This window comes from Poeciliopsis prolifica, unplaced genomic scaffold (genome assembly GCF_027474105.1).
Source record: "Poeciliopsis prolifica strain line A6 unplaced genomic scaffold, Auburn_PproV2 SCAFFOLD054, whole genome shotgun sequence".
Classification (NCBI taxonomy): domain Eukaryota; kingdom Metazoa; phylum Chordata; class Actinopteri; order Cyprinodontiformes; family Poeciliidae; genus Poeciliopsis; species Poeciliopsis prolifica.
In genome coordinates, this window is record NW_026562429.1 from 3,310,584 (window position 1) to 3,335,438 (window position 24,855).

The window sequence follows — 24,855 nt, forward strand, 5'->3', positions numbered from 1 at the left end:
AATTTTGTTTTCTCAAAAATCATCATGTTTCCATTAAGTCAATTTATTTTTGTAATTCTAATTTGCGCAATTTGGTCAATGGAAATTCAGATCTATTCCTCTCCTCTCTGGATCGTCGAGGCCTTTGTTTGTTAGTTTGAGGAACTCTCTCTGCATGCTTTGCTGCAGGCAGGGTACCTACTTTATTTCTCAATCCAGAGCCTCGGTACTCTGGAGGCAGCTGAATCCAAGGGAAGCCTAATGCTGGAGGACGACTGGCCTACTCCACACAGGCAAGCAGAGAAACACAGTACAATAAACACCAACTTCTGGGAAAACCTGCTTCTAACAAGCTGTCAGGACTCTGTTTGGCTGCATGTAGTGAGAAAGAGAGGCGCAGTTCCATGAAAGTAAAGCATGTGGACGTGCATTCCTGAATGTACTTCAGCACCAGTCATGGATGCTTTTCCTGGAAACACTGTGTACACATAAATCACACCAAAATGCAGAAACTTACTGTGTTTTTCTGTGCAACCATGTCCTGCAAAGAAACACAACAAAGAGCGAGTGTTTGTTGGAGCATGAGAGGTTTTAAGGAGAACTGGCTGTGCAGCACACACAGATCTGGAAATAACTTCCTGGATCACTTTGTTCTGAGGTAGTGTGATGGAATGGCATTCATGCACTCTGGTTACACCGAGGGGCGTGTACGCGTACCTTCAGCGACTGGGCCGTGTCCGGGTCGGTGTCGTGGTACAGGATGACGTTGTTGGCCATGTCAAAGCTTTCCCTCACACCCAGGTGGTAAAACAGCGATGGCTGCCGAAACACGTCGCTCATGTCCACGACGGCGATGTCTGAAACGAGCCGGCAGCAGGTGAAATCTAATTTCTTATTAGCAGCTCAACAACTTGCGACCATCATAGTTGAGTCAAAGAAAAGGTCTGAGTAATATCCCAGATTAAATTCACAATTTGAGCATTTCTACACTTCCATTTGGGCACTTTTAAGAACCACACTGCCTTTTTTTGGCAATGAGTTAATGTTTTTTGGTGTCTGGAAACCGAGTCGTTTCGAAAACCAAAACCTGCCGGCACTGCGCCGTTAGCTAGCAACCCTAGCAAGTGCAGTGGCTCTTTTTCACTTATCTGATGAAAAAGATAAGTGTTTTGTTGCTGACTTGCCATCCAGTGAGCGTCTCTGTTGGCTGTGCAGGAAGCTCCACTTCTGCCTTTCAAAGACATATGTAGAACTGTTCATTCCTTTTCTTGCTGAGCTAGCATGAAAAAGATGCTAAAGTGGAGAAACAAGTCTTAAATTTCATTCATAATGGTCTTTGACAGGTCTTAAAAAGTCTTAAATTTCATTTGGCGTAACATGCGGAAACCTTGTCATAACCAGAATGATTCACAGATGTCTTAGATGATTTTCTTGAATAATATTTCTTACTATAGAATTATTAAATTTAATTAGTTTGGAAACTGATATTCTTTTCCCAAAGGTATTTCTTTCTTTGGCAGTGTGTTAGAAAAACTACTAAAACTCTTTTTTCATAGAAGTAGTCATACAGGTGAAGAGCAAGTGCAGCAGGCTGTTAATTTCCCACTTAAATCGTACTAAAGCACCAACGGAAACTGCTTTTTCTGATTACTTTAGCCGTGGGAACTCTAGGTTTTCTATGTCTGTAAAAACAAGCAGCTTCTATTTTTTAGTGAAGAAATGAGCAGATTCCTTCCTAGAGCAGGTGGTTCATCCAGATTCCAGGAAATCATGTAAATCACAAATCCTGGCAGCGATCCAAATGAATCAAAAGCTATATCGGCATGAGTGAAGAGAACAAGAACAAGCATGCAGACATGCTTTCATGTACAGGCAAAATTAATAAGAACAGTTTGCCAACGACTTCCACACTTAAAGAATGTATCATAAATTATTTGTGATTTTATTAATCAATAAAAACATTTATTGGCATTGCAGTAAACAAATCTTTATTGCAATAGCTGTCCAGCTTTTTCCATTGATGTTTATATTTGGAGATTATCTCTTGAGTTTTTAAGGTTGCCTTTATCTTTAGCTCTCTGCACAGATTCTCTCTGTCATATAAATGTTGTTCCTGGATTGGCTGATTTGAAAACGCCATCCAACAGCGTGTCAACTAACGTCTACTTTCCAATATTTTAGATATTTTCTATGACAAAAACTGCTAATTTTTGACAAATAATTCCAAGACAATTCCACAGAAAAATCTGCAAATGAACTCTGAATATGCGATGAACCACCTGAAATGTTTTTAATTAAAAAAAACAACAGAGCTTTTTTTACATCTCCCTTACAATTTTCCTTCTCTTCATCAAAGAAGAAACTGAATCTTTGGCTGAACATTCATAATCAATCACAAAGTTCAGCCAAGGTCCATAGATTTACAGCAGGACAAACATTCCCTGGCTTTCTGTTGTTGCTTTCTAAAAAATTCAACAGAAGCATTGTTCAGGTGGTTAATCATGTCTATGTCAACGTGCTCTGACAAGTCAGAATCTACCATGAGGGAAGACTCATCTTTTCCCTTCCTTGTCTCCCTTAAAGGGGAACTATTATGAAAAATGCCCATTTTGCACGTTTTTGTACTTCCAGTTGCTTCTAGAAACAGCACAAAAAGTTTCAAAAATAACTTTTAAGTTACTGTGAAAACAATTAATTTTTCACTATGAGTTAAAGCTTTATGGCGTCTGGAAAATGAGCCGTTTCAAAAGAATCCCAATTTTAAAGTCACATTTGACAGGCACTGTCCAGTTACCTAGCAACCCCAGCAACGCTCAGCCCATTACCTAGCAACCGAAGTTGAGCTCCAGAATGTTTGGTCAGCTGGTTTTATTGCTGTTTTTCCAGAACAATGGCTGATGGAAAAGACAAATGTTTGGTTGTCGAGCCAATGTTGCACAATAACATTCTTGTTTGTGCAGAAGGCTCTACTTCTGCTTGTCGAAGAGGTGCAGTTGTATAATCGCACATCTGTTTGCAGCCATTTTCATGTGCAGTTGTAAACAAAAGACTAAAATCTCACTGTCTAAGAATAATTTTTGTGCAAAACTATATTTTGTATAAATTATAGACCAATCCTAGCCTGTTCAAGGAAGTTCAATAAGTCATCTTTAAATTGCCATATGATACTGATTTATTATTTTAGCTTATCCCATGCAGATTTATCATCTTACTATCAGCTCTGGGAGCCTGTGTGACTAAACCTTGCATCTGTGGCCGTGCTGTCTGCAGCAGAGGTGTGGACAGTATCACAGGGTATAAATAGCTGCCAATTAGGAACAACTCTGATTTCACTGCATAGATCTTTGAAGACAGAATGGGGAATCATGTGAATAAAAGCGAGAATCTGGGTGAAGAGTTAATTCTGTTCACATAAAGGTTGCAGGATTAATAGCATCACTGAGAGATGAGAATATAATGCACAGCAAGCAAAGCATTGAGAGGACAGAGGTTATTTGGTGTTACAGAACCAAATAACACAAAATATTACCAAGTATTTCTGATCTAGTTTCTAATGCAAATGTCTTATTACACTTAAAATAAGACAAAAACTTACAAGTGACTTTTCAACAAAGTGTAAGAGCTTGTTTAAGTCAATAACTTCTTAATATTTATGAAAAACTACCAGATTATTCACTTAGAGAATATGACAAATGTCTTGCTATAAGTGAAATAATCTTCCAGTGGAACAAGTAATTGATCAATATTGATACAATTGATCAAACACTCACTATGCTTTTCAATTTTAGGAAATAAAATGTTCATTTTCTTATTTTTAAAACTAAAATGATGTATGTTTATTTACATTTTCTATGTATTTTTAGCATTGTATAAAATATGTTGCTTAAGTGAAAATCTGCAGAATGCTGCAATTATTTAAATCTAATCACTGGATTAATAAAACACTTTATCACTAAGACAATGTTGGTTGCAGCCATAGATGGATGGATGAACAAATGAATGGATGGAGGAAGAAAACAGAAGACTTTTCTCCATTCTTCTTTTTCTTCTCATGAACATAAATATATCTCCAGAACTCCATGGTGTGTAGAACCAAGTGTTCTTCTCATTTCTGGGGTCTTGAATAAAGTTTTCATCTGAAAGATTGAATTCTCATGGAAATAAACTACAATTTTAAGGGGATTTTTAGGAAAAACATGGAATTTTCTGAGCTTGAAAAGTCAAACGTGCTAGAAAAAAAAAACTTTTTGTTATTGAGGTCAGAAAAGTTCTAAGAAAAAACGAGAAAATTATTTTAAAAATAAGAAATTAAGAAACCCTTCATTTCCGAAAGTCAAAAGTCAAACATGCAAAAAAAAAAAAAAAAAAAAAAAAAAAAAAACTAATCCCGAAATTTACTCTTCCTTTTTTCTCTATCTGGCCAAACGCCATCATAGGAATCGTGAGACGCACTGATTGATTACACTTTCGATTTGCAGCTGTGAGCCCAGGTCGGTTCCGACCAGAAGAACCCACCTGCGTCGTAGAAGCTGTCCAGCACCGCCGTCTCTCCAAAGTCCAGCCGTCCGAAGGTGACGGTGGTGAGCAGGGCGCTCTCCGCGTCGCAGGCTCTCTGCAGGCACTGCAGCGCCCCGGACTCCGGGCTGCTGGCCATCACCGCCTTCAGCCCGTCGTTCAGGACGTAAACAACCCGCAGGGAGCGCTGCTTGGCCGGCGGGCTGGGGCTGGACACCTCGCCGCGCTCGGACGCGCATACCCCGGCTGCGTGTTCCCCCGCCATGTCGGCGACCTGCGCGCTCTGACCCTGATCCATGGCGAAGAGAGTCCGCTGTTTACCTCCTTCCCTGGCTGCCCGTCCCGTCCTCTGCCGGCTCACCAGCGGAGCACCTGTCCTGGCCGCAGAGGAGCGTGTCTGGGGTTGTCCTCCTGCATCTCCGCCTCATTAACTCACACCGATTATTTCGCACCAGGACGCCCGCTTTTCCAGCCGGCTGGATCCGACCAGATGAGGAAACGCAGAAGGGGGGGAGTCTCATGAATTCATGAAGTTTAATAGTTATTCTGAGGCGTGCAGGTCTGTCTGGTTTAAAGTTTCCAGAGTGGGAGGTGGCTGGCTGAGTCTGCTGGCCAAGTCTGAAACGTTATCACTGCTCCGCTGGCTAAATATAAAACTCCGGCCTTCTGGACTAAACACGGACAGGGGCGCTTGTTGCATGAGCATGGTCCCGGGCAGGCACAACCTTCTGCCACCAACCTCACATCAACTCCTTCCAACAAGACTATCATTCAAAAATAACAAGAGTAACTTGCACTTGAATTAAAACAAACCCAATTTACAAGTAACTTTATAGTTAGATACAAGAGCTTGTTTTATGTAAATAATTAGTACCATTGGCAGATTATTTCACTTATGACATGGGGAAATTGTCTTATCAGTTAATTTATCTGTCAGTGGAACCATGGCTTTTTTTTTATCAATATTATGGAATTATTTACTTAAATGTACAAACCCTAACTGTGTCACAGGGTGTTTGGTAGCACTGACTGGTCAGCTGATTAACTTCCTCATTACTGTTTATCAAATTACTACAATTTGACCCAAGAGGGGTTTGTAAGTTTTATAACATTTTCTGCCAAAGACATAATGTATTGCATTTTAAATTTTTTCACATTAAAGGCACAATCAGCAATGTATTTTATTTGGATGTTATGTGATATTCGCTACTTTGTGTCAAACCAGTATGTGTAGTAGATTATTGTTCAGTTACATAGGTGTATCTGAATTGCACTTTTAGGTTTTTTTAATTGTAAAAAGGAATGTGAAACAAATAAAAATTCTGCATAAAGTACCACAGTTGTAAAGTAGAAGCAAATGACAACATTTCGGCAGTTTTTTCTGCAATTGCAGTTTAAAATCTTTGTTTGGGATGAAATGTTCACGTACGGATACAGTTTGAAGACTCGGGATACTTTTTCTAAATATTTCAACCATTACAAATATTTTCTGATTTACTGAATTCTTGACAATTAAATTTTAATCAAATTTTTTTCACATAAAAAAATGCTGATGTTGCTAAAGTCCAACTGTGGTTTTTAGCAACAGTTGTTACAGCAACTTCTTCTTTTGTTCACTGAAACATTTCATTACTTATTAACTTTTTTAAGAAAACCCACACTAATTCATTACAGAAGACACACACATACAGTACATAATAGCCTCTTTATTACACTGAAATATAAAAGTAAATATATATATTCATTTATCACCATCTTGGAGAGAAAGGACCAAGTCAAGAAAACAACTTGTGGCCTCGGTTGTAGCAGTTTTCTCTTTGTCATATGAAAAGACAGAAAAGAGAAGAAATAAAAAGACTTATTATCTGAAACAGGAAGGCCACAGTGATGGGTTGTCATAGATTTTGTGCACACGTAAGGAAGGGAGGCAAAACAGCTGCACATGCTGTAATACAAAAACCACACATAAGCACACACTCTACCTTCATCTACCCATGAGGACCTGGAACCTTCTACATTCACTTAACCCTGTTAATATTCACTGAAAAGGAACGGTTTCTGCTTGTTCATGCACTTTCAGTTGTAAGTTTCCACAAATAAATGATATATGTTATTTTAAATGTGCTTCTAAAAGTTTTCAGAAAAAATATTTCTCTTTCTGTAAAGGAAAAATAAGATATGTTTTTAACGGCAGCAAAATCCCCAAATATCCCATATTCACATAATGTGAATATTGATAAATGATACTTTATTTTATTGGTGATTTTTGCTTTGATCCACTCCTGTTTGAACAGTAACTCACTAGTTGACTCCCTCTGAATGTTGGATAAATGCAAAAATATCCTTAGATCATTTTTAATGTTTGGCTTCCAGCATAATCCATTTATTTTAACAAGGTTAAGGTTTTAGAAATTTAAAGTTAGCTTGATTTGACCATTTGTTAAATCAGTTTTGATGTCAATTTTGAACAACACCCAAAGCTGTCAAAGTTTCAACCATCTGACCAATACTGCCAACATCACATAAAAATGGCTGAAAGCAGATGTGCAATTATACAACCATACATTTTTGAAAAGCAGAAGTAGAGCCTTCTGCACAAACATCAAGAATGCAGCAAGTAGTTTCTAGATGATAAGTCAACAACAACAAAAAAAGATCTTTTCCAGCAGCCAATGTAAAGTGCATACAGCGGACCAAACACACTGAAGCTCCAATTAGGTTGCAAGGTAACAGTGCATTGTGACTTATCAGGAGGTTTTCAAACACCTTGTTTTCCACACACCATATTAACTTGTTGCCAAAAAGTGTCTAGGTAGCATTCTTAAGAGGTTTGGCTATGTTTTAGAAACAACTGAGACCCAAATGGAAGAACAAAAATGCACAAAATGTGAATTTTGACAACATTCAAAATTTTGTCAAAATCTACAGCTAGTTATCTGAAACCTGGATGCAGTAGGTTGGTGGTCAAGAACCACCAACACACTGGAGTGGATACACACCATACCAAAATGTATTCCAAATATATGGAATATGCTGGTTTAACTTCAAATAACTACCAATTCTGCCCAAAAAAAAGAAGAAAAAAGAAAAACGTGATTCTATGTATATATTTTCACCTATTTGTATACTTTTGACCCTGTGCGGATTAGAAGAAGAGACAACATATAACTGCTTTTTTGTTTCAAGACAAGGCTGCTTGGTTTGCTGTCTTCTCATAACTTCTAAATTTCAGGCAGTATTGGATTCAGACTGCTAACCTGTGAAGAAAAAAAGTGTCCTTTTAGCGTCATGAATTTCCAGGATGAATATTTGTTTTAACAATCAATCAGACTGCGTAATGGGCGATTAAACAAAGCAAAAAGTCACAAAATGTCACAGTAAGGCAAAAAGTAAACTAAAGTATTGTACGAACTGATGTTTTCTTTACTCAGTAACTTTTAGAGGAAATTACTGTAGCGTGTGTTTTTAATTGTTATAAATCATAGCCTACTATATAGGCTCATTAAAAAAATCTAAAATAGTAATTTGTATCTTGTTAATGTTAATAGATTTTGAATGCTTAGAAAAGGACATTGTGCTGTCGTTGGTCCCTCTTTCATGTCGATTTAAACAATAAAATGTAAACAAACTCACCAAGAGAGGAGAAGCAGCTTTCAGCATCTATGCACCAAAAATTTGGAACAAACTTCCAGAAAACTGTAAAACAGCGGAAACCCTGACTTCCTTTAAATCTCAATTAAAAACACACCTGTTTAGAATTGTATTTGAAAAATTAATCTTATGGTTTAAACTAGTTTAAGTGCTCAGAATTTTATTTTTGATAAATTGGAAATATAGGTTCTAAAAATGTCCCCCCTTTGAACCTCAATACATCAGGTCCTCACATCACATGAAAACAAACATACAAACACACACCCATACACACACACACACAGACAGGAGGTGAAGGCCGCAAAGTGGACGCAGAACTGCACAGAGGTCTTCTGGTCAGACCAGGCTACAGAGGCTGAGGTTTCCTTCACTCTGGGAAACTTAAAACAGTACCAGGCAGCCGCGGCTCCAGGCGCGTCCTTGTACCAGTGGCACAGCGAAGATAGCAGTAAACCAAACAGAGAAGCCTCTTTAACAGAAGGTAAAAAAGAAAGAAGTAAACGCAGGATAAGGCGGCTCAGAGGGGAGGAAATGTAGCTGAATCCATGGTGCTGAACCGTTGGTGATGGTAGCAATCGTTTGGCACAAACTTAGTTTTGGCGGAAATGTCAAATCCAACTGTGAGAAAGTTAATCTTTTTCCATTTTTTTGTTTTTTGTTTTTTAATGTGGCCTCAGATGTGGTGAGAAATTGATTCTTCAGTCTTCATTTGGACAGGCTCTTCTTTATGTGCTCTACTTCCACCTGTGAAATAAAACCAGGATGCTAGTTAATATTGAACATTGTTTGCAAAATTTTGCTTTTTTTTAAACTTATTCCCTCGGTAAAACTAAAAACGGTCCATAATTGTTAAGTAGAATGAAACCAAAAATTTTCTTCTATTGTGCACTTCATTGAAATGTTGGAAAAAGCAAATCTTCCTCTCAATTTATGAGAAAAGTAATACACATTAGATTTTTTTTTTTTTTACAGATTAAGGAAATAGACTGAAAGGAAAGAACCATTTCACATATGCAAAACAAAACCTAAACAAAGAAAAAGTCTTATACAACAGGATTTCCTTTTAGGGGTCTATAATTAGTTGTAATTAGACATTATTTGAAAAACACACATTTCATTTGTAAAACAAAGACAAAAATAAGACATTTGCACCAAAAACTAGACAAAACTACTTTTTGAAAATTTGTTATTGCGACGTAGAATGAGATAAGACCCAAACTGAGTCTTGTGGCCTGCAATAAAAATGCCATAGTGGGAAGCTAACACCCTGATGGACAGATATCATGCTGTGTTCATGTTAGATTTACTGTCTCACCTGTAAACTAACACGTATCTTCTTCTCTTCATCCAAAGCGTTGGCTAAGTGCTTCATTTCCTGCCTGAAACGCATCACAGTAACAGTTTGATTGTCTTCACTTCCATGGCAGAAAACCAAACAAAAAGAGGCCCAGCAGGCAGCCTCACCTGTGCTGGTGCTTCAGCATCTCTATGGAGGCTCTCAAGTCTCTCAGTTGGTTCCTGAGTTCCTCCAGCGTCGGCGGCGTCGGCGTGAGCGGCGACTGCCGGAGCTCCGGGGATGGGGTCAGACCCGAGGAGGAGGACGGGGACATGGAGCGGTGGCCGGAGTTAGGCGGGGGCAGGATGGAGGGTTTAGGCAGCGGGGCCTTAATGTCATGTACCTGTGGAAACAAAAAAGATTATTGACGAAGAGAACTACGGTGGCCCCAAAGTAGAAACCACTTCAACAAATCACGAAACACAAATTCAAAAACACAAACACATTAACTAAGGACAATTACCGATTAATAATTGCTTGATAAATACATTAACAGAAAACAAAGAAAACATAATGGATTTAATTATAAAGCATATAACTAATATTCAATTAAGAAAATACAACAACATTAACTAAGCACACTGCAAAAACACAAAACTTACCAAGTGATTCTGGTCTAGTTTCTAGTATAAATATCTTAGTGTATTTGAAATTACACAAAACTAACTTCCAAGTAACTTTTCGTAAAGATATAGGAGTTTATTTTAGGTCAATAATGATGAAAAATAATTAGTTTTATTAGATTATTTCACTTATAGCAAGGAAAAAATGTCTTGTTACAAGTTAAATAATTTGCCAGTGGAACTAGTTATTTTTAATACTAAGTACGGTAATTAATATGAATGTAAATAAGCTCCTATATCTTGCTGAGAAGTTACTTGGAAGTTAATTTTGTCTAATTTCAAGTATTGTAAGATTTCTACAGTAGAAACTAGACCAGAATCCCCTGGTAAGGTTTTGTGTTTTTACGGTGCAGAACTACACATTGAGAAATCACAACATAAGTTGTGTTATTAAGTAGCACAGCAAAAATGTTTTTTAATATGCTTTTTGATTTGTAGTTGTGTTTAGTAATTTGTTGATATTTGCACTTCAGGGCCTCCGTAGGGAGTAAAACTGGAGGAAAATATAAACTTTTAAAAGGAAAATTAATGGTTTGGCGCCATCTGCTGGCAAAGTGAAGAACAAACCAAACAAGAGGAGGCGCAGTGGTCTTACTGGGATGACTGGGATTCCTTTCTTGACGGGGACGGACTCCTGGTCGTCTTTCCTCCTGTCCTTCCTGTCCTCCACCGTTGGAGAGTCCAGCTCTGTGCTGGACAGAGACGACTGCCAAAGAAAATAACAGCAGCTGAAAATCTACAGAAACAGCCAAGAATCCAACAAAAACACTGAATCTTACCAAAATCTTTTTCTCCAGTTTGAAATACAACAAAACAAACTTACAGGTAAGTTTTCAGCAGCCGAGAGGAGCTTGTTTTAAATCAATTATTTCTTAACAGTCAGCTGAGGTTATTTCACTTATAACAAGAAATTTTAGCATATTGCATGTATCAGGATTTTATTCTCTTATTATTTTGACTTTGCTGTCATACTATTATGACTTTAATGTCAAACCAGTTTACTTTTGTAAATTTAATTTATTTATTCATTTATTTTTCTTTTTTCTGTCGCATAGTGCTACTCATGAGTAGTACTCTACCACCACTGGTCTGAACTGGAGCTGAACTCTGATTTATTGGAGATAAATGTAGTGAGAGACGTAACTGGAAATAGCTGTTGTGTGTTTTAGTTTCGGAGATGCGCTTCATGCCTGTGCAGGTTGCCTAATAGAAACCTCAGGCTGAGGTTTCCTGAACACTCACAGGTGTGATGATCTGGGAGCGAGGCCGGCGGTCTGTGACTCTCGGCCGTGACGCCGTCGGGTGGCTCAGCTTCTCTGTCGAGGAGACGACCGAGTCCAGGTCGAGATCTGAACACAGAAACACACATTCGGGATCAGGGGTCAACTTAGTTCATTAGCTAGTTCGTTATCGATTTATTTCAAGTCCTATAATGGAAGAAAATGATGCATACTGTAGCCCTTAGTAGGTAAAAAAGGAGCAAAAACAAAGAAACATATATATGTATATAGGCAAATGTGTACAGTAAGAGCAATATATTGTCATTGTCAACAAATTCATATAATAAAATTCCAACTTGCTTCTCATATCTACAGTAAATATATTTTTAAACTTACAAACTGCAGCTCTAATGCCACTTATGTCACTCATAACATTATCAAATTAATATCGGAAATTATTATTTTATGTATAAATAACAGAGCTTCCCACAGTGCATTATAAGCCTGGCGGGCTACCAGACTTACTATCATTTGTTTATTTGAGTTCTTTTTAATTATTGCCTTTTAATTTATAGTTATACTTTACAGTTGGTGTTCAGGTATTAATCTTCCAGTCTTCCAATAATGCATAATAAGTTATAGTTTCAAATTTACGGTCAAAAACACGACGGTCTGCTAGCACCCAACTACAGGCTCAGCAAGTTTTCTGGGGGAAACTCTGAAGTATTTCTAATTCATACATCATATGTGTTTTTATACTTTTCAATTATTAATACAATTATATTTGGTAATTCTATTGAGATATTGTTGCAAAAGGTAATCATAATTAAATTCAATTATCTATATTTTGCATTATTGAGGAAACCCTTGGTCAAATATCCAGTTTTCTGCATTAAAAGACAAAATGTTGGTAAAATTCAGTTCAGGCAGAGGTGAGAGAGACGGAGTGAGTCCTCCATGGTCCAGCCAGTCAGACTCACCAGTGGCCTGTGACCTGTCAGGGGCAGAATCTGGGGTTGAAGCCCCGCCCTCAGACTTGGGGCTTTCACACCTGAGCAGGTAAACCAAACGACAGCATTAGGCTTAAGAAGGTCAGGGGTCATTTCTGGTTCTGGTGGTTCTGTGTGTGTACTGACGCTAATGTAGGCGGCCTCTCTGGACGCCGTGGGGGATGGGAGGAAGAGGAGGAGCTTGACTTTGGGGGGAGGGGTTTCTTGGGAAGGTGAGCTGGGAGGGAGGGCTTAACAATTTCTCCAATCTTCATCTCTTCACCTAAACACACGAGAAATTATAGAGGCTAAAGATAAGCAATCACCATCAAGTGAAGAAAATGTAAATACTGGAACTATGAGCTTAAGTTGAACCTTGAAGGTGAATAAAAACAAAAGTGAAAAGGTAAAAAAGATGCCAGAAGCTGCAGGAGAAAAAGGCAAAACAGCAACAGAAAACAGCACACTGCAAAAACGCAAAAAGTATTTTCAGTCATATTTCTAGTGCAAACATTTAATATACTAGAAATAAGACAAACCTAACTTATAAGTAACTTTTCAGCCAGATATAGGAGCAGATTATTTCACTTAAAACAGAAAAATGCATTGTTATAAGTGAAATAATCTGAGAATGGAGAGCTTTTTCATCAATTTTAAGTAATTGACTTAAAACAAGCTATTACACCTTGCTGAGATGTTATTTTTTTTTACACTTGACTTATTTCAAGTGTAGAAAAATATTTGCAGTAGAAACTAAACTAAATATACTTGCAGTTTGTGTTGTTGCAGTGAGGATTAAGAAAAGGGAGAGAGGTGGGAGCAGCAGACGTTCTGAGATGTTATCAGTCCAAACACAAACCAAGAGATCCGTTCTAATACAGCTCAGTAAGCCGAACCCAGACGTGGATCTATCATCAGATTTCTCATACAAGTTTTTGCAGATTGTGCCAACTCAAATTAAATACTTTTTAAGATCATTTTTGAATTAATTTAATGTGTATGACAGCAGAAATTTACTAAATTAACAGCTAAAAACTCTGTAGTGTCACTTTTTTTTAAATTTAGCATCATTATAAACCAGGAAAGACACAGAAAAGCTACCTGCCCAGCTAGCTATTATGCTTTTGTTTTAGCTAGCTAGCTTTCTTTTTCTTTTTAGCTAACTTGCTTTTCTTAGCTAGCTGGATAGTTTTTCTCCCCCTTCCATTTCCACTGCACTAACCAGATTCAATTGTCCCTGCTAACATAGCTGCTAATATACTTTGGTAGCTAGCAAGAATATATTAGCAGCTAGTTAGCGGTAGCCTTAACATTGTCCAGTCAAAAAAGCTCCACTAGAAAAAAAAAAAGGTAGAATATGTGAGATTAAATAGTTCTGCCACCACAAACTCTAAGACCTACTTAAGGCCAACTTACCATTTTAACTGAATTTAAGATATTTTAAGATCTTAATTTTAGATTCAAGAATTTATTACTTTTTAAGGATGAGCAGACATTTTGAATTCACAATTACAGAAAAGTAGAACCCACCAAAGTTTCAAATTTACAATATAGTAGATTAATTCAACAGAGTTTGAAGAAATGGTCATAATTTCCAGCATATGTGAGATTATTTTATGGACTAAATTCCATTAGAATTTCCAAAATGCTAATTTCTATCCTCTATCCTATTTAAATAGAAAAATTGGTCATTTGATTACCTTCTCATTGCTGTACTCCCTGACCAATCAATCAACAAAAAGAAGAAAAACTGACTTAATTTTTACTCCTTTATAAAGTGAATGTAATCATAGTGATTCAAATACATTTGCCCCCTCTCTTTACAGTTATTCAACCACAGCACTTCCCACTGGTGCTACATCTGACACAATCTGTGAAATGTCTTTTGCTTAATGTACCTGTAGGATGTTTCTGCATCAGTTTCAGCTGTGGAGGAGGAAATGCCGCAAGTTTCTGATGCATGAGGCGATGCATTTGGAAGGGATTTCTGTGCAGAACGAGGTGTACTCGGTGTGAACATCTTGTTCAATAATCTAGCCTGGCACATTACTTCATAAGAATAGTTCAGTAAATGCTGTCAGAAGGAGTAGGAACAAATAAAATCCAATTACATCTGGATTCTTAGCATGTTCTTTTTTAAATGTTTTATTATATCCACCATTAATGCTGCTTTATTTTATTTACTTTTCTCCTTCTTACTTGCTTACTAAAAACACTGGAGTTCTAACTTTGAAAACCTGAAAGCTTTATTTAGCGATGCACATGCAGCCTGAAAAAAATATCACAACTTTCTCTAGTATCCTAGCAAACACGGTTGCTGAACTTTGGCGCAATATGGAGATGTGTGCGCTTTTCCTCAGCTTGAAGCCCCACTGATATACAATGTTTACTATGTGAAAGTTATGTCACAAATAACCAAGAGTTCACTTCCATGCTTTTGATTCTGCAAGACATAATGTTCTTAAAAACATTCAATTCAGTTTTTGTCTTTATAAACATATATTTTTATAATTTCTAACAGTGAGAAACTGACTCCAACTTGCACTGCGAAGACAAAGCTACTGTATTCTTGGTGTGTTTAACACCAGACTTTCTTGTTTCATTTTTAGAAGATTTATTACAAGACAACGTCAATAGTTTCCTGAGAATCTTTAACGGTTTATCTTTGGACTTTGACTGCTTCCTCTTTCTATTCAGTGCTTCTATTTGACCAGGACAGCATAAGGTGAAGTGGGTTATTAAAAAATATAGCAACCATACAACTTTTTTAATCTATATTTCTGTTTTTATTAATTTATGGTTTTTCTGTTTTTAAATTTTTTTTTGTCCTTATGATGTAAATCAAATAAGTTGCTTTGTTTTCTTTTCAAAGTCTTTTCCAAGTTTTTTTTAAATTTAACGGTTTAAAGACCTTTTCATGCTGTAAGTTATTCATAAACATTAACTTGAACTGCTTCAATAACTTTACTTAAATAATAGCTTATGCAAGTCAAATATAAATTTGTCAGCTTAATCTGAGGTTTCCAGCTTCGAAGTGTGACACAATAACCTTTCTAGCAGTCTCTAACTGTTAATGTTGAAACCTCCGTTTTTAAGGAAGTGTTTATTAAATGCTATGAAGATTCAAGTAACAAATAAGCTGACAAGAATATTTGAATTTGATTTGCCTAATCATACAGTTAACCAGCTTAAAAAGTAGTTTTGTTTCACAGTTCTGCAAGACAAGCTGAAGTTAATGGTTACTTGATTTGTGGATTTGTAGTACTGCCATAAGCAAAACTACAAATCATAAAAACAAACAAATACCGCCAGTTCAGATGTGAAAAGACAAACTAAAAAAAGAAGTACAGACATCACTACGCTTCAAAAACACAAATTCTTACCAAGTCCAGTTTCAAGTGCAAATATTTCTCTACACTTGAAAGAAGACAAAACTTATTTAAAATAAACTTTGAAGCAAGAAATAGGAGCTTGTTTTAACTAAATAATTCCTTAACACTGATAGAAAAGCACTAGTGCCACTAAATGATTATTTCATTTACAGCAACATAAACTCTTACCAAATATTTCTGTCTAGTTTCGAGAGCAAGCATCTTAATAAACTTGAAATAAGAAAAATAATCCACAAGAAACTTTTCTGCAATCTGTAGAAACTTATTTTAAGTTATAATTCCTTAATATTGAGTGAAAACATATTAGTTTCACGACAAGGTTATTGAATTAAATTTATGGAATTATAACTTAAAACAAGCTCTTATATCTTGCTGAAAAGTTACCTGTGAGTTATTTTTGTTTTATTTCAACTTTACTAAGATTTTTGCACTAGAAACTAGTAGTCAGTGTGAATGTAATTTAAGAAATTGTTGATGCATTTAAGAGTTTTGCAGAATTATTCTTTCTGGCCGCAACATTGTGGTGAAAAGTGGAAGCATCTGTCTTGCACCAGCAGTGATGACGGTACCAGAGTTTGACAAGCATCAAACCACAGAGCCTGCAGCTTCCTGTTGAGTGCAGACAGATGCTGATAAGTTTTCTCAATTAGAGCTCTGTCACTTTGCACAAGGATGGAAGAAAAAAGCTGGAAGTGAAGTTTCAATCGGTCTCAGTTTGATTTGAAAGAGATCAGTAGGAAGTTTGAGAGCAGTAGAAAGCTGCAGTGAAAGCGGGCCGGCGCGGGTCGAAGCAGACCAGGTTTTACCTCGATCCGGGTCTCTTTGAGGCAGATGCTCAGGCCGCTCTGGAGGAACCTTCTTCGCTTCTGATTTTTTCTCTACAGGTTAAAGTTTAAAGCTTTGACTTCAACCAAACAATAAACAGATGAAAGCAAAACTGAGATATTAACCTGTGGTGTGTTTGGCTGATGGAGCGATGGGTGGCGGCGGTTTCTTTGGTCTCTGGAGACACAGATTTAAGTGGGTAAGTTGAGAGAAAAGCATTTCTGTGTTTTAAATAAATGTCACAATCACCTCTTTCTCAACTTCAAGCAGTTTGACAAAGTTATCTGGGAAGACACCTTGCCTCCCACCGATCTCCCCCATCCACCAACCTGCATCGGCACATTCCTGTAAGAGAAAATATTGCTGTTATTATTGTTATTATTGACAACCAGGAGCGGGAATTTATCATATTGTTTGCCACAAAACTTCTTACCATGATAAGAATTTAGATTTATCATTGTCAAGATGAATTCCAATTAACAATGTTTGAAAAATCCCAAAACTATCCTTATCTTTTACTCTTTTCTCCACTGTTTGATAATGAAACATCAATAAATACCAATACATTTGGAAAATATGATTGGATACAGTCACTGTGTGCAGTTTAATGATGCAAATCACACTTTTTAATGACACTGCATCACACTTTTTAATGACACTGCACTGAAAAAACACAAAATTTTACCAAGTATTTTTGGCCAATTTCTTGTGCAAAGAACTTGAATGAAGACAAAAGTAACTTTTCAGAAGACATAGGCTATTTTAATATTATCTTGATAAAAAAAGGTTTTGTTCAACTGGCAAATTATTTCACTTATTAGAGAGGAAAACAGTTTTGTTATAAGTGAAATAATCTGCCAGTGGAACTAGTATTTGTTCATCAATATTAAGGAATTATTGACTTTAAACAAGCTCCTATATTGCTGAAAAGTTACATATAAGTTCATTTTGTCTTATTTCAAGTGTACTTTGATATTTGCAATGGGAACCACACCAAAAATACCTGGTAAGACTTTCTGTTTTTGCAGTGTAGTGTCCTAAAGAAGCATATCACCAGTGAGAATGTTCTTCTGGAGCAGTATTTGTGTTTGTGGGGCCATAATTGCTGTGACACTTATATTGTAATAAAAGTCCATATCATCCAAGCCTACCTCCAATTGTGAACCCAAAAGCTGCCCTCACCTTTGTGATAATATTGATGATGTCCCCTTCTTTCAGCGTCAGCTCGTCTTCATTTTGTGCTTCATATGGGAAAAGGACCTTACACTGCTCCCGCACTGGCAGCCAATGAAAACAAGCATAAATAAATCAATAGTTAGTGAATAATAAATCCTCTGGAATCGTGTCAGAAAGTTGCACATCCTGAAAGATTCACTCGTCTTTTCCAGCAGCCATTGTACTGAGCTAATGTGAGGGAACAGAGTTCTGTTCCGTTCTGTAACGGTCGGCGCCTGGTGGTTTGCAGCATTGCATTCAGGAAGTTTTCCATACTCCAAAAAACATTAACTTACTGCCAAATAAACAGTTTGCTGGTTTTTGTTAGGTGTTTTTAGAAGCAGTTAAGACGCAAATGAAAATACAAAATGTTCAAAATATAAATTTTGCGCATTACTTCCCTTTAGTAGTTCACTCAAATAATTTCCATGAGACATTTCTATTTGTAGATTTGAAGTGACTGTATTCAGCTCCTTGATTTTGGAAAATATTAATACTGTGTTCCTGTTTTTCTTTTCTTACACAATGCTTTGCTATTGAAAATCTAGAATCCCAGTCCTTTCCACAAGCAAAACACCAACGTTAGAAGTGATGACGATAAGAAACAATAGTCTATTAGAATGAAAGGAAACCTGCACTACAAATAAAGGAAGCGATAAGGAAATGTATTAAAAGTTAAAAGGATTTAATGCAAGCAATGTTTGAGAAATTTAGGAGAATAGTTTGTTGTAACAGGAAGTTCTCACCATTAGCTTTGCCATCAGGTTCGGTCTTCATGGTTTCAGCTGCTACACTTGCGTCTTTTCCTTCGTTGCCCTGAGGAGCAGAAAGATGACAGGAAACCTTTAGTTTCCAACAAACCCAGACACAGCAGGTTGAAGTGGTTTGAGATTTCCTGTGCTTGTCGCAGTACCCAGTCTGCAGAATGTGTTGTTAGTGTTGTGGTGCGTAAACAAGGCATCAGTGATTCAGCAAAAATAGACCTGCAATCCATTTCTCCTCACCAGCAAAAGTAATTATAAATCTGCATCCGAGGAAATTAATACATCATGAAATCATTCATTAAATGTAGCAGGAGGGCTACATTCTAACAATTATTGTGGTTGTTGGCTATATAAAATATATTTATATTTTTTCGTTTAAAAAAAACAAAAAGGTCTGTTTTTTTTTAATTATGAAACTTTTGGCTTGAGAGTTAAGATGATCTAGAAGGGAATTTCAGATTTTGCAATGCTGTCTTTAGCATGCTAAATTTTAAATAATTTGGCATTTTAGAGCTAGCAAACGGTTAACAGCAACAATGCTAATGCTAATATTAGCTATTTAACCTCAGTTAAGACAGGAATTATGTGTCCAGAAAAAGACTGAAGGAGGTGTTCAACAATTAAACGTCAGTGCATTAAGGCAGTATATATCAATGCTAAAGACAAAATGCTATCTTTCCAAGACAACTAAAGCTAATTAATTAGCATGCTAATGACAGATTTATTTCTATAGCATGTTTAAAAACAACAAAAGTTGACCAATGTGCTTCACAATTTACACAAGTCTACCAACATGGTGCACAGTAGCACTTATGTAGAGCAATATTTCACACTTAGCAAATGCAAAACAACAAAGTTAGCATTGACATAATGGAGAACAAATGAACAAATGAAATATATGGGTAGTTTCTTCCCCTTGTGTTGCAGAGACACCAATCAGATACATTTCAAATCTGTAGATTTCCTGTCTTTCATCAAGTTCCTGGGATTTTTACACATCAACTAATTTATGAATCAACTCATATAATGTGCATCAAACTAATATCTGATGTTCCTGATGAAGCAGAAGTTTCTGGATCCTAAATAAGTTTGTTTTCTCTCAATCTTCCAACCCGATCATTCACACTTTCTCAAAAAATATAAATATTAAAACGTACCTAAATACATTTAGTTTCTCCCATGAACACCCTTGCATCCTATGAATAGATTCAACGCATAAACCAAGCGGCCGACTTGCTGACGAAGAGCGTTAAAGCCACCGTTGTTCCCCAGCTGGAGTGGATCCCTCGGTGGTGTTTGTGGAACCAGGGTGGCTCTTCCCCAGGAAAACACACACATTCACAGCACGCAGTCTGTCTGAACACACACACGCCTCTGTTCTGCCCAACCTCTCCCTTCAACACTTCCTCCCTCTCTCCCTCCCTCCTCTTCCTCATTCCCTCCCTAATGAGACGCATGTGGAGGTGCGAGCTGTGAGGCATCACTGCAGCAGAGAGGAGTCAACATCCAGCTGTCGCATACTGATAGCAGCCGAAACGCCGGCGCAGGATTGATGGGGGAGACTTTTCAAGGCCAGGTGGGATGAGTGGGAGATTCAATTTTTCACCAGTAAAATCTTTACACTTCTCACTGGTTCATAGGCTTTTACTCTGAAAATGTTTTAAGTCTTGTTAGCAAGACTCAGCCGGTTATTTCCTCTAAACATAAGAAGGCAAATTGTAGATAAATTAAGGATCAAGAATAGACGACAAAGTTTACAGAAAGACATGTCATAAATGATGACGTAAATAAAGCTTAAAAAATAAAAAGACTTTGGAAACTGAAGTGTTTGAACAAAGTGATGGCAAAACTTAAAACAAAGGACATAAACAGAGACCAGGATGGACGGATGGACGGATGGATGGATGGATGGATGGATGGATGGATGGATGGACGGACGGACGGACGGACGGACGGACGGATGGACGGATGGGTGGACGGATGGATGGATGGATGGATGGACGGATGGATGGATGGATGGATGGATGATGGATAGACGGATGGATGGACGGACGGATGGATGGATGGATGGATGGACGGACGGACGGATGGACGGATGGATGGATGGATGGATGGATAGACGGATGGATGGACGGACGGATGGATGGATGGATGGATGGATGGATGGAAGGACGGACGGACGGACGGACGGACGGACGGACGGATGGATGGATGGATGGACAGATGGACGGATGGACGGATGGATGGATGGATGGATGGATGGACGGACGGACGGATGGACGGATGGACGGATGGATGGATGGATGGATGGATGGATAGACGGATGGATGGACGGACGGATGGATGGATGGATGGATGGACAGATGGACGGACGGATGGATGGATGGACGGACGGATGGATGGATGGATGGATGGATGGATGGATGGATGGATAGACGGATGGATGGACGGACGGATGGATGGATGGATGGATGACAGATGGACGGACGGATGGATGGATGGATGGATGGATGGATGGATGGATGGATGGATGGATGGATGGATGGACAGATGGACGGACGGATGGATGGATGGATGGATGGATGGATGGATGGATGGATGGATGGATGGATGGACAGATGGACGGACGGATGGACGGACGGACGGATGGATGGATGGACGGACAGACTACTAGGAATAAAAAAGACGTGTGGAAATAAAATCCTTTCCTCTTCATTTCCATCAAATCCTTCATTTACGTCTAGAAAAGTTCAAAGTGCCATAAGAATAATACAGTAACCAATTAAGAAACAGGAATAAACATTACATCTTCTCACAATACCATCAATGATCCGGTTATAATTGGGTTTTTAGGCATGATTTACAGGAACTCTGCGTTTCTTTTGTACATATTATTGTCCGCTGGTAAAAACAGAATTTCTGTGACAGATTCTGGACCTGAAATCCAAAATCTGACAGTTTGATGTTCGGGTTGGGTCACCTTGGCAGCATGACGGCAGGTTGCAGCCAATCGATACGCTGCAGATTGTGTTCGTTCTTGGCAGTGGCAGCAGAGGAGATAAAGTAGGACACGGCTCTCAGCAGGTGGAACGTCTTTTACTGCTGCGGCAGGAAGAACATCCTGCATTTTGCTTTCTTAAAGCAAGAAGTTCAGAGTAAAGTGTTTGTGACTTAGTTCCCACAAAGCAGAAGTGGCTTGAGGTTCAGACTGTTGAAGGTGATGGTGCAATGAGGGGCTGATGTTTAGACATTGTTAAACCTTCACCTATCAGCAAACAGCAGTTTTGAAGCTTTGAAGCTCATATTTTAGCCATGATGTTTTCTGCTCTGGAAGTGAAAGGTTCTAACACTCAAAAAGATTCTTCTTGTATTACGGAGTCAGAATGATCAACTTTCAGGTTTGGTTGCATTAAAGGTGATTGTATACAGGCAATACAAAAGATGTTTGTTACATTTTCTTACACAAATTTAAGCTCAGGTGTGATTTTTTAAGTTGTTTTAGGGCACAGGTGTCACATTTTCAGGCCACTGCCCTGCAACTTTTAGATGTGCCTCAGCTGCACCACACCTAAGTAGAATAATTTGGTCATTAGAACTGATCTACACAAGGAGGAGGTAATTAAGCCATTTCATTCCAGTGTTTTGTACGTCTAAAAACTGCAGGACAGAAGCCCTCGTCGAAACCCTCTCGTCTCTGAGCTTGTCCCGTCAAAACCTCACAGCAGACAACTCTTAGCGGTGGATCACTCGGCTCGTGCGTCGATGAAGAACGCAGCTAGCTGCGGGAACTAATGTGATTGGCAGGACACATGCAAATCACAAATCACAGGTCACTTTAAATCCAAATAAGCTGCTGGCCATATCCCCAACACAAACAACAGAGACGATTGTTTTCCTTTCTTTCCGTAGCCGCGCTGCCGCTGTAGAACAATCCCGTTAACTAAACGAAACCTGAAGATGCAAGTGTCATTAATTTTGCTTTATGCATCACAAATGCAAAAATAATCGCTGAAAAACAACTCAAAATCACTTTTTTTCCTCATTCTCTGTGTCGGCTCCGGTACCCTCGGACTCGTTGCCATAGCAACTGACTACACCGTATCAGGACTCAACACCAAAAAACACGCAAACATTTCCCACAACAAACATTCAGTCCGTTACAGTATTGCATTTTTAGGCCTGATGTTTATTTTGCGTTTATTGAAAAGTGATAGCAGCTAGCTAATCTACCACAGCAATTAGCTAAGCTAACACAGTGGTGGTTGATAAGCTAATTTAAACACCTGCGCTGCTGATACTCTGAGAGTTGGTGTGCAGGTGGCCTTTTTTATTTTTTTATATCTGAACTGAAACACACCGAATTCCACATCACATCTACATGCTAACGTTGTCAAAGTCAAGCTAGCTAGCACAATTGAGCTACTTCCCCCTCCCTCAATTAAAACTTTTTCTGACCCTGTTATTTAGTTATCATAGTGTTGTACATTTAATATTTTGCGCGTTATATTGACAACTTGATAGTTAAAGCCAATGACAGTTTCCAGTTTTCCTTCAAACACATTGAAAGGACTCTTAACCTTTCCTTTAAGTCTGGGGCCCACAATGTCGCCTGAGCTAAACAATTGTAGGTCACATTCAGAAGAATTACAATGAGAAAGCCTCTTCTCTGAAAATAAGATGCTAGCATGAATTAAGCTGCATTTGGATGAACCTCCAGATCTCTGGAGGGAAGAAAACAAAAAGATGTTTGTTGAAAGCAAACACAAACACTTTTTACATTTTGCAAGATGCAAAACAGTTTTGCAACTTGCAGAGTTTGAGTCAATTTCCCTTTTGAGTCAGACAAGAGGGTCTCTGTCTCTGTAAATGTACCTTTTCCCTTTACCAGAAATAACATTTTATATTTTAGGACTTCTTATAATGCTTCAATTTAAATCTATATTTCACTATGATTGCTGATTTTCTGTCTGTTTCACAGATAGAAAATAAGTGAAAATCTAGCAAAATAAAAGACTTTGCTGAGAAAGTACACAAATTAAAATGCATGTCACAATTTTCATGCTGTTTTTTATTTAAAAGTGTAGCAAACATTGAGAAATTTGAAAAACTACATAAAAGAAGAAGCGAAATGAAGCACCAATTCATAACATAATGTTCACCGAAAGACAAAATATGATAGTCTCCACATGAAATCTGAGATTATAAGGTGAAAATTGATCTGGTTGTCTGTCGGTGGTAGATCGGAGACCTATCAAACCGGAGACATGCTTGTCACGCAAAAGAAGTGACACAAAACACTAAGATGTCGTAGCTTCGGCTCCAGTTCTGCTCCAGTTCTGACCAGCATTGTCAGGCATCGACACATTCCTCTAAGCAACCGTGTCACCAAAACAGCCTGATCATCTGAGACATGCAGTGACTCTGTAAGTCTCCCTTTTTTCCACATGACCAGGTTATGTTTAGCTTATGACTGAGTTATATGATTGTAATAGAGAAATGAAATCATTATTCTGACTCAATAAGTCCGTCTAAAGTCCGGATGTTTTCACAACAAACGGGTCGGTAGATTTGGTTCAATTTGGGACCAGAACTGTGACATTTGTTACATTTCCAGCTGCTGTGGTTCAAACCAAACTCTTAGGAAAACCTGTTCCCCTCCTCGCCTGTGGGGGCGCTGCACCAAGAACCACTGAAGGAAACAGCATGAAACTCCCCAAAGATTATGCTTTTCACAAATAATCTGTCTCATAATAAATTCCCTGACATGGTTATAGTTTCAACAAATAAACGATTAATTGCCTCATTAGTTATTGCGATAAACGATAATATTGCTGCTTTGAGATCATTTTCAAGTAATATAATAGTAATGCAAGAAATGGTCTCAAAAATCAATAAACTTTAAATTTCAATCAAAACTTTAAGCTGGAACTGGAAGACATTTTAAATATCCAAAATAAATAAACAATACAACCAAAACAACAAATATAACTTATTATAAAGTCTCTCTAAATAAAAATGCCCTTCAAAAAAAGCTATTTGAGACCAAAAAACACCAAACAGAACTTTATCTTTGCTAATTGCTAATGCAAAAAATCTAATACTGCAGCTTTAATAAATAGTTTTTAATCATGAAAACAGTCTGTGTTCTTCCTGCAGCCAAAGTCAACTGGATCCAGATGACAAATACTCACTTCCTGTTTTTTAGAAAAAGTTTTGCTTCAAATTCGTCATCTGCTTTTAAAAATCAATGAAAAATGTCCATCATGATGCATTCGTGGTCCATTCTAGATCACTTAATGGGGCTGACATTTGCCGTCTGAGGCGTGTGCAGCCCGATCTCAAACAT

At 37.8% G+C, this 24,855-nt stretch overlaps 2 protein-coding genes across 5 annotated transcripts in view; both read right to left on the reverse strand.

The window, feature by feature from the left end:
* The window catches only part of map3k15 (mitogen-activated protein kinase kinase kinase 15), a 31,845-nt gene extending 26,601 nt beyond the window's left edge, over window positions 1-5,244 (reverse strand). Inside the window, exons 1-4 of one of the 2 annotated variants that reach the window (XM_055059402.1) lie at window positions 4,495-5,244; window positions 697-836; window positions 497-520; window positions 182-259 (exon numbers count right to left, since the gene is read on the reverse strand). In XM_055059402.1, coding sequence (XP_054915377.1) covers window positions 182-259; window positions 497-520; window positions 697-836; window positions 4,495-4,792 — 540 coding nt within the window. In that variant the 5' untranslated portion in view covers window positions 4,793-5,244. The remainder of the gene's footprint in view (window positions 1-181; window positions 260-496; window positions 521-696; window positions 837-4,494) is intronic. The other variant, XM_055059403.1, reaches the window with a different exon arrangement.
* Window positions 5,245-8,288: 3,044 nt separating this feature from the next.
* Window positions 8,289-24,855, reverse strand: part of sh3kbp1 (SH3-domain kinase binding protein 1) — a 44,596-nt gene continuing 28,029 nt past the window's right edge. The window contains exons 8-19 of one of the 3 annotated variants that reach the window (XM_055059404.1): window positions 18,492-18,561; window positions 17,713-17,807; window positions 16,780-16,875; window positions 16,656-16,707; window positions 16,512-16,583; window positions 12,461-12,596; window positions 12,305-12,375; window positions 11,347-11,453; window positions 10,700-10,810; window positions 9,610-9,824; window positions 9,461-9,524; window positions 8,289-8,889 (exon numbers count right to left, since the gene is read on the reverse strand). In XM_055059404.1, the coding sequence (XP_054915379.1) occupies window positions 8,851-8,889; window positions 9,461-9,524; window positions 9,610-9,824; window positions 10,700-10,810; window positions 11,347-11,453; window positions 12,305-12,375; window positions 12,461-12,596; window positions 16,512-16,583; window positions 16,656-16,707; window positions 16,780-16,875; window positions 17,713-17,807; window positions 18,492-18,561 (1,128 nt within the window). In that variant the 3' untranslated portion in view covers window positions 8,289-8,850. The remainder of the gene's footprint in view (window positions 8,890-9,460; window positions 9,525-9,609; window positions 9,825-10,699; window positions 10,811-11,346; window positions 11,454-12,304; window positions 12,376-12,460; window positions 12,597-16,511; window positions 16,584-16,655; window positions 16,708-16,779; window positions 16,876-17,712; window positions 17,808-18,491; window positions 18,562-24,855) is intronic. The other 2 variants (XM_055059405.1, XM_055059407.1) reach the window with 2 other exon arrangements.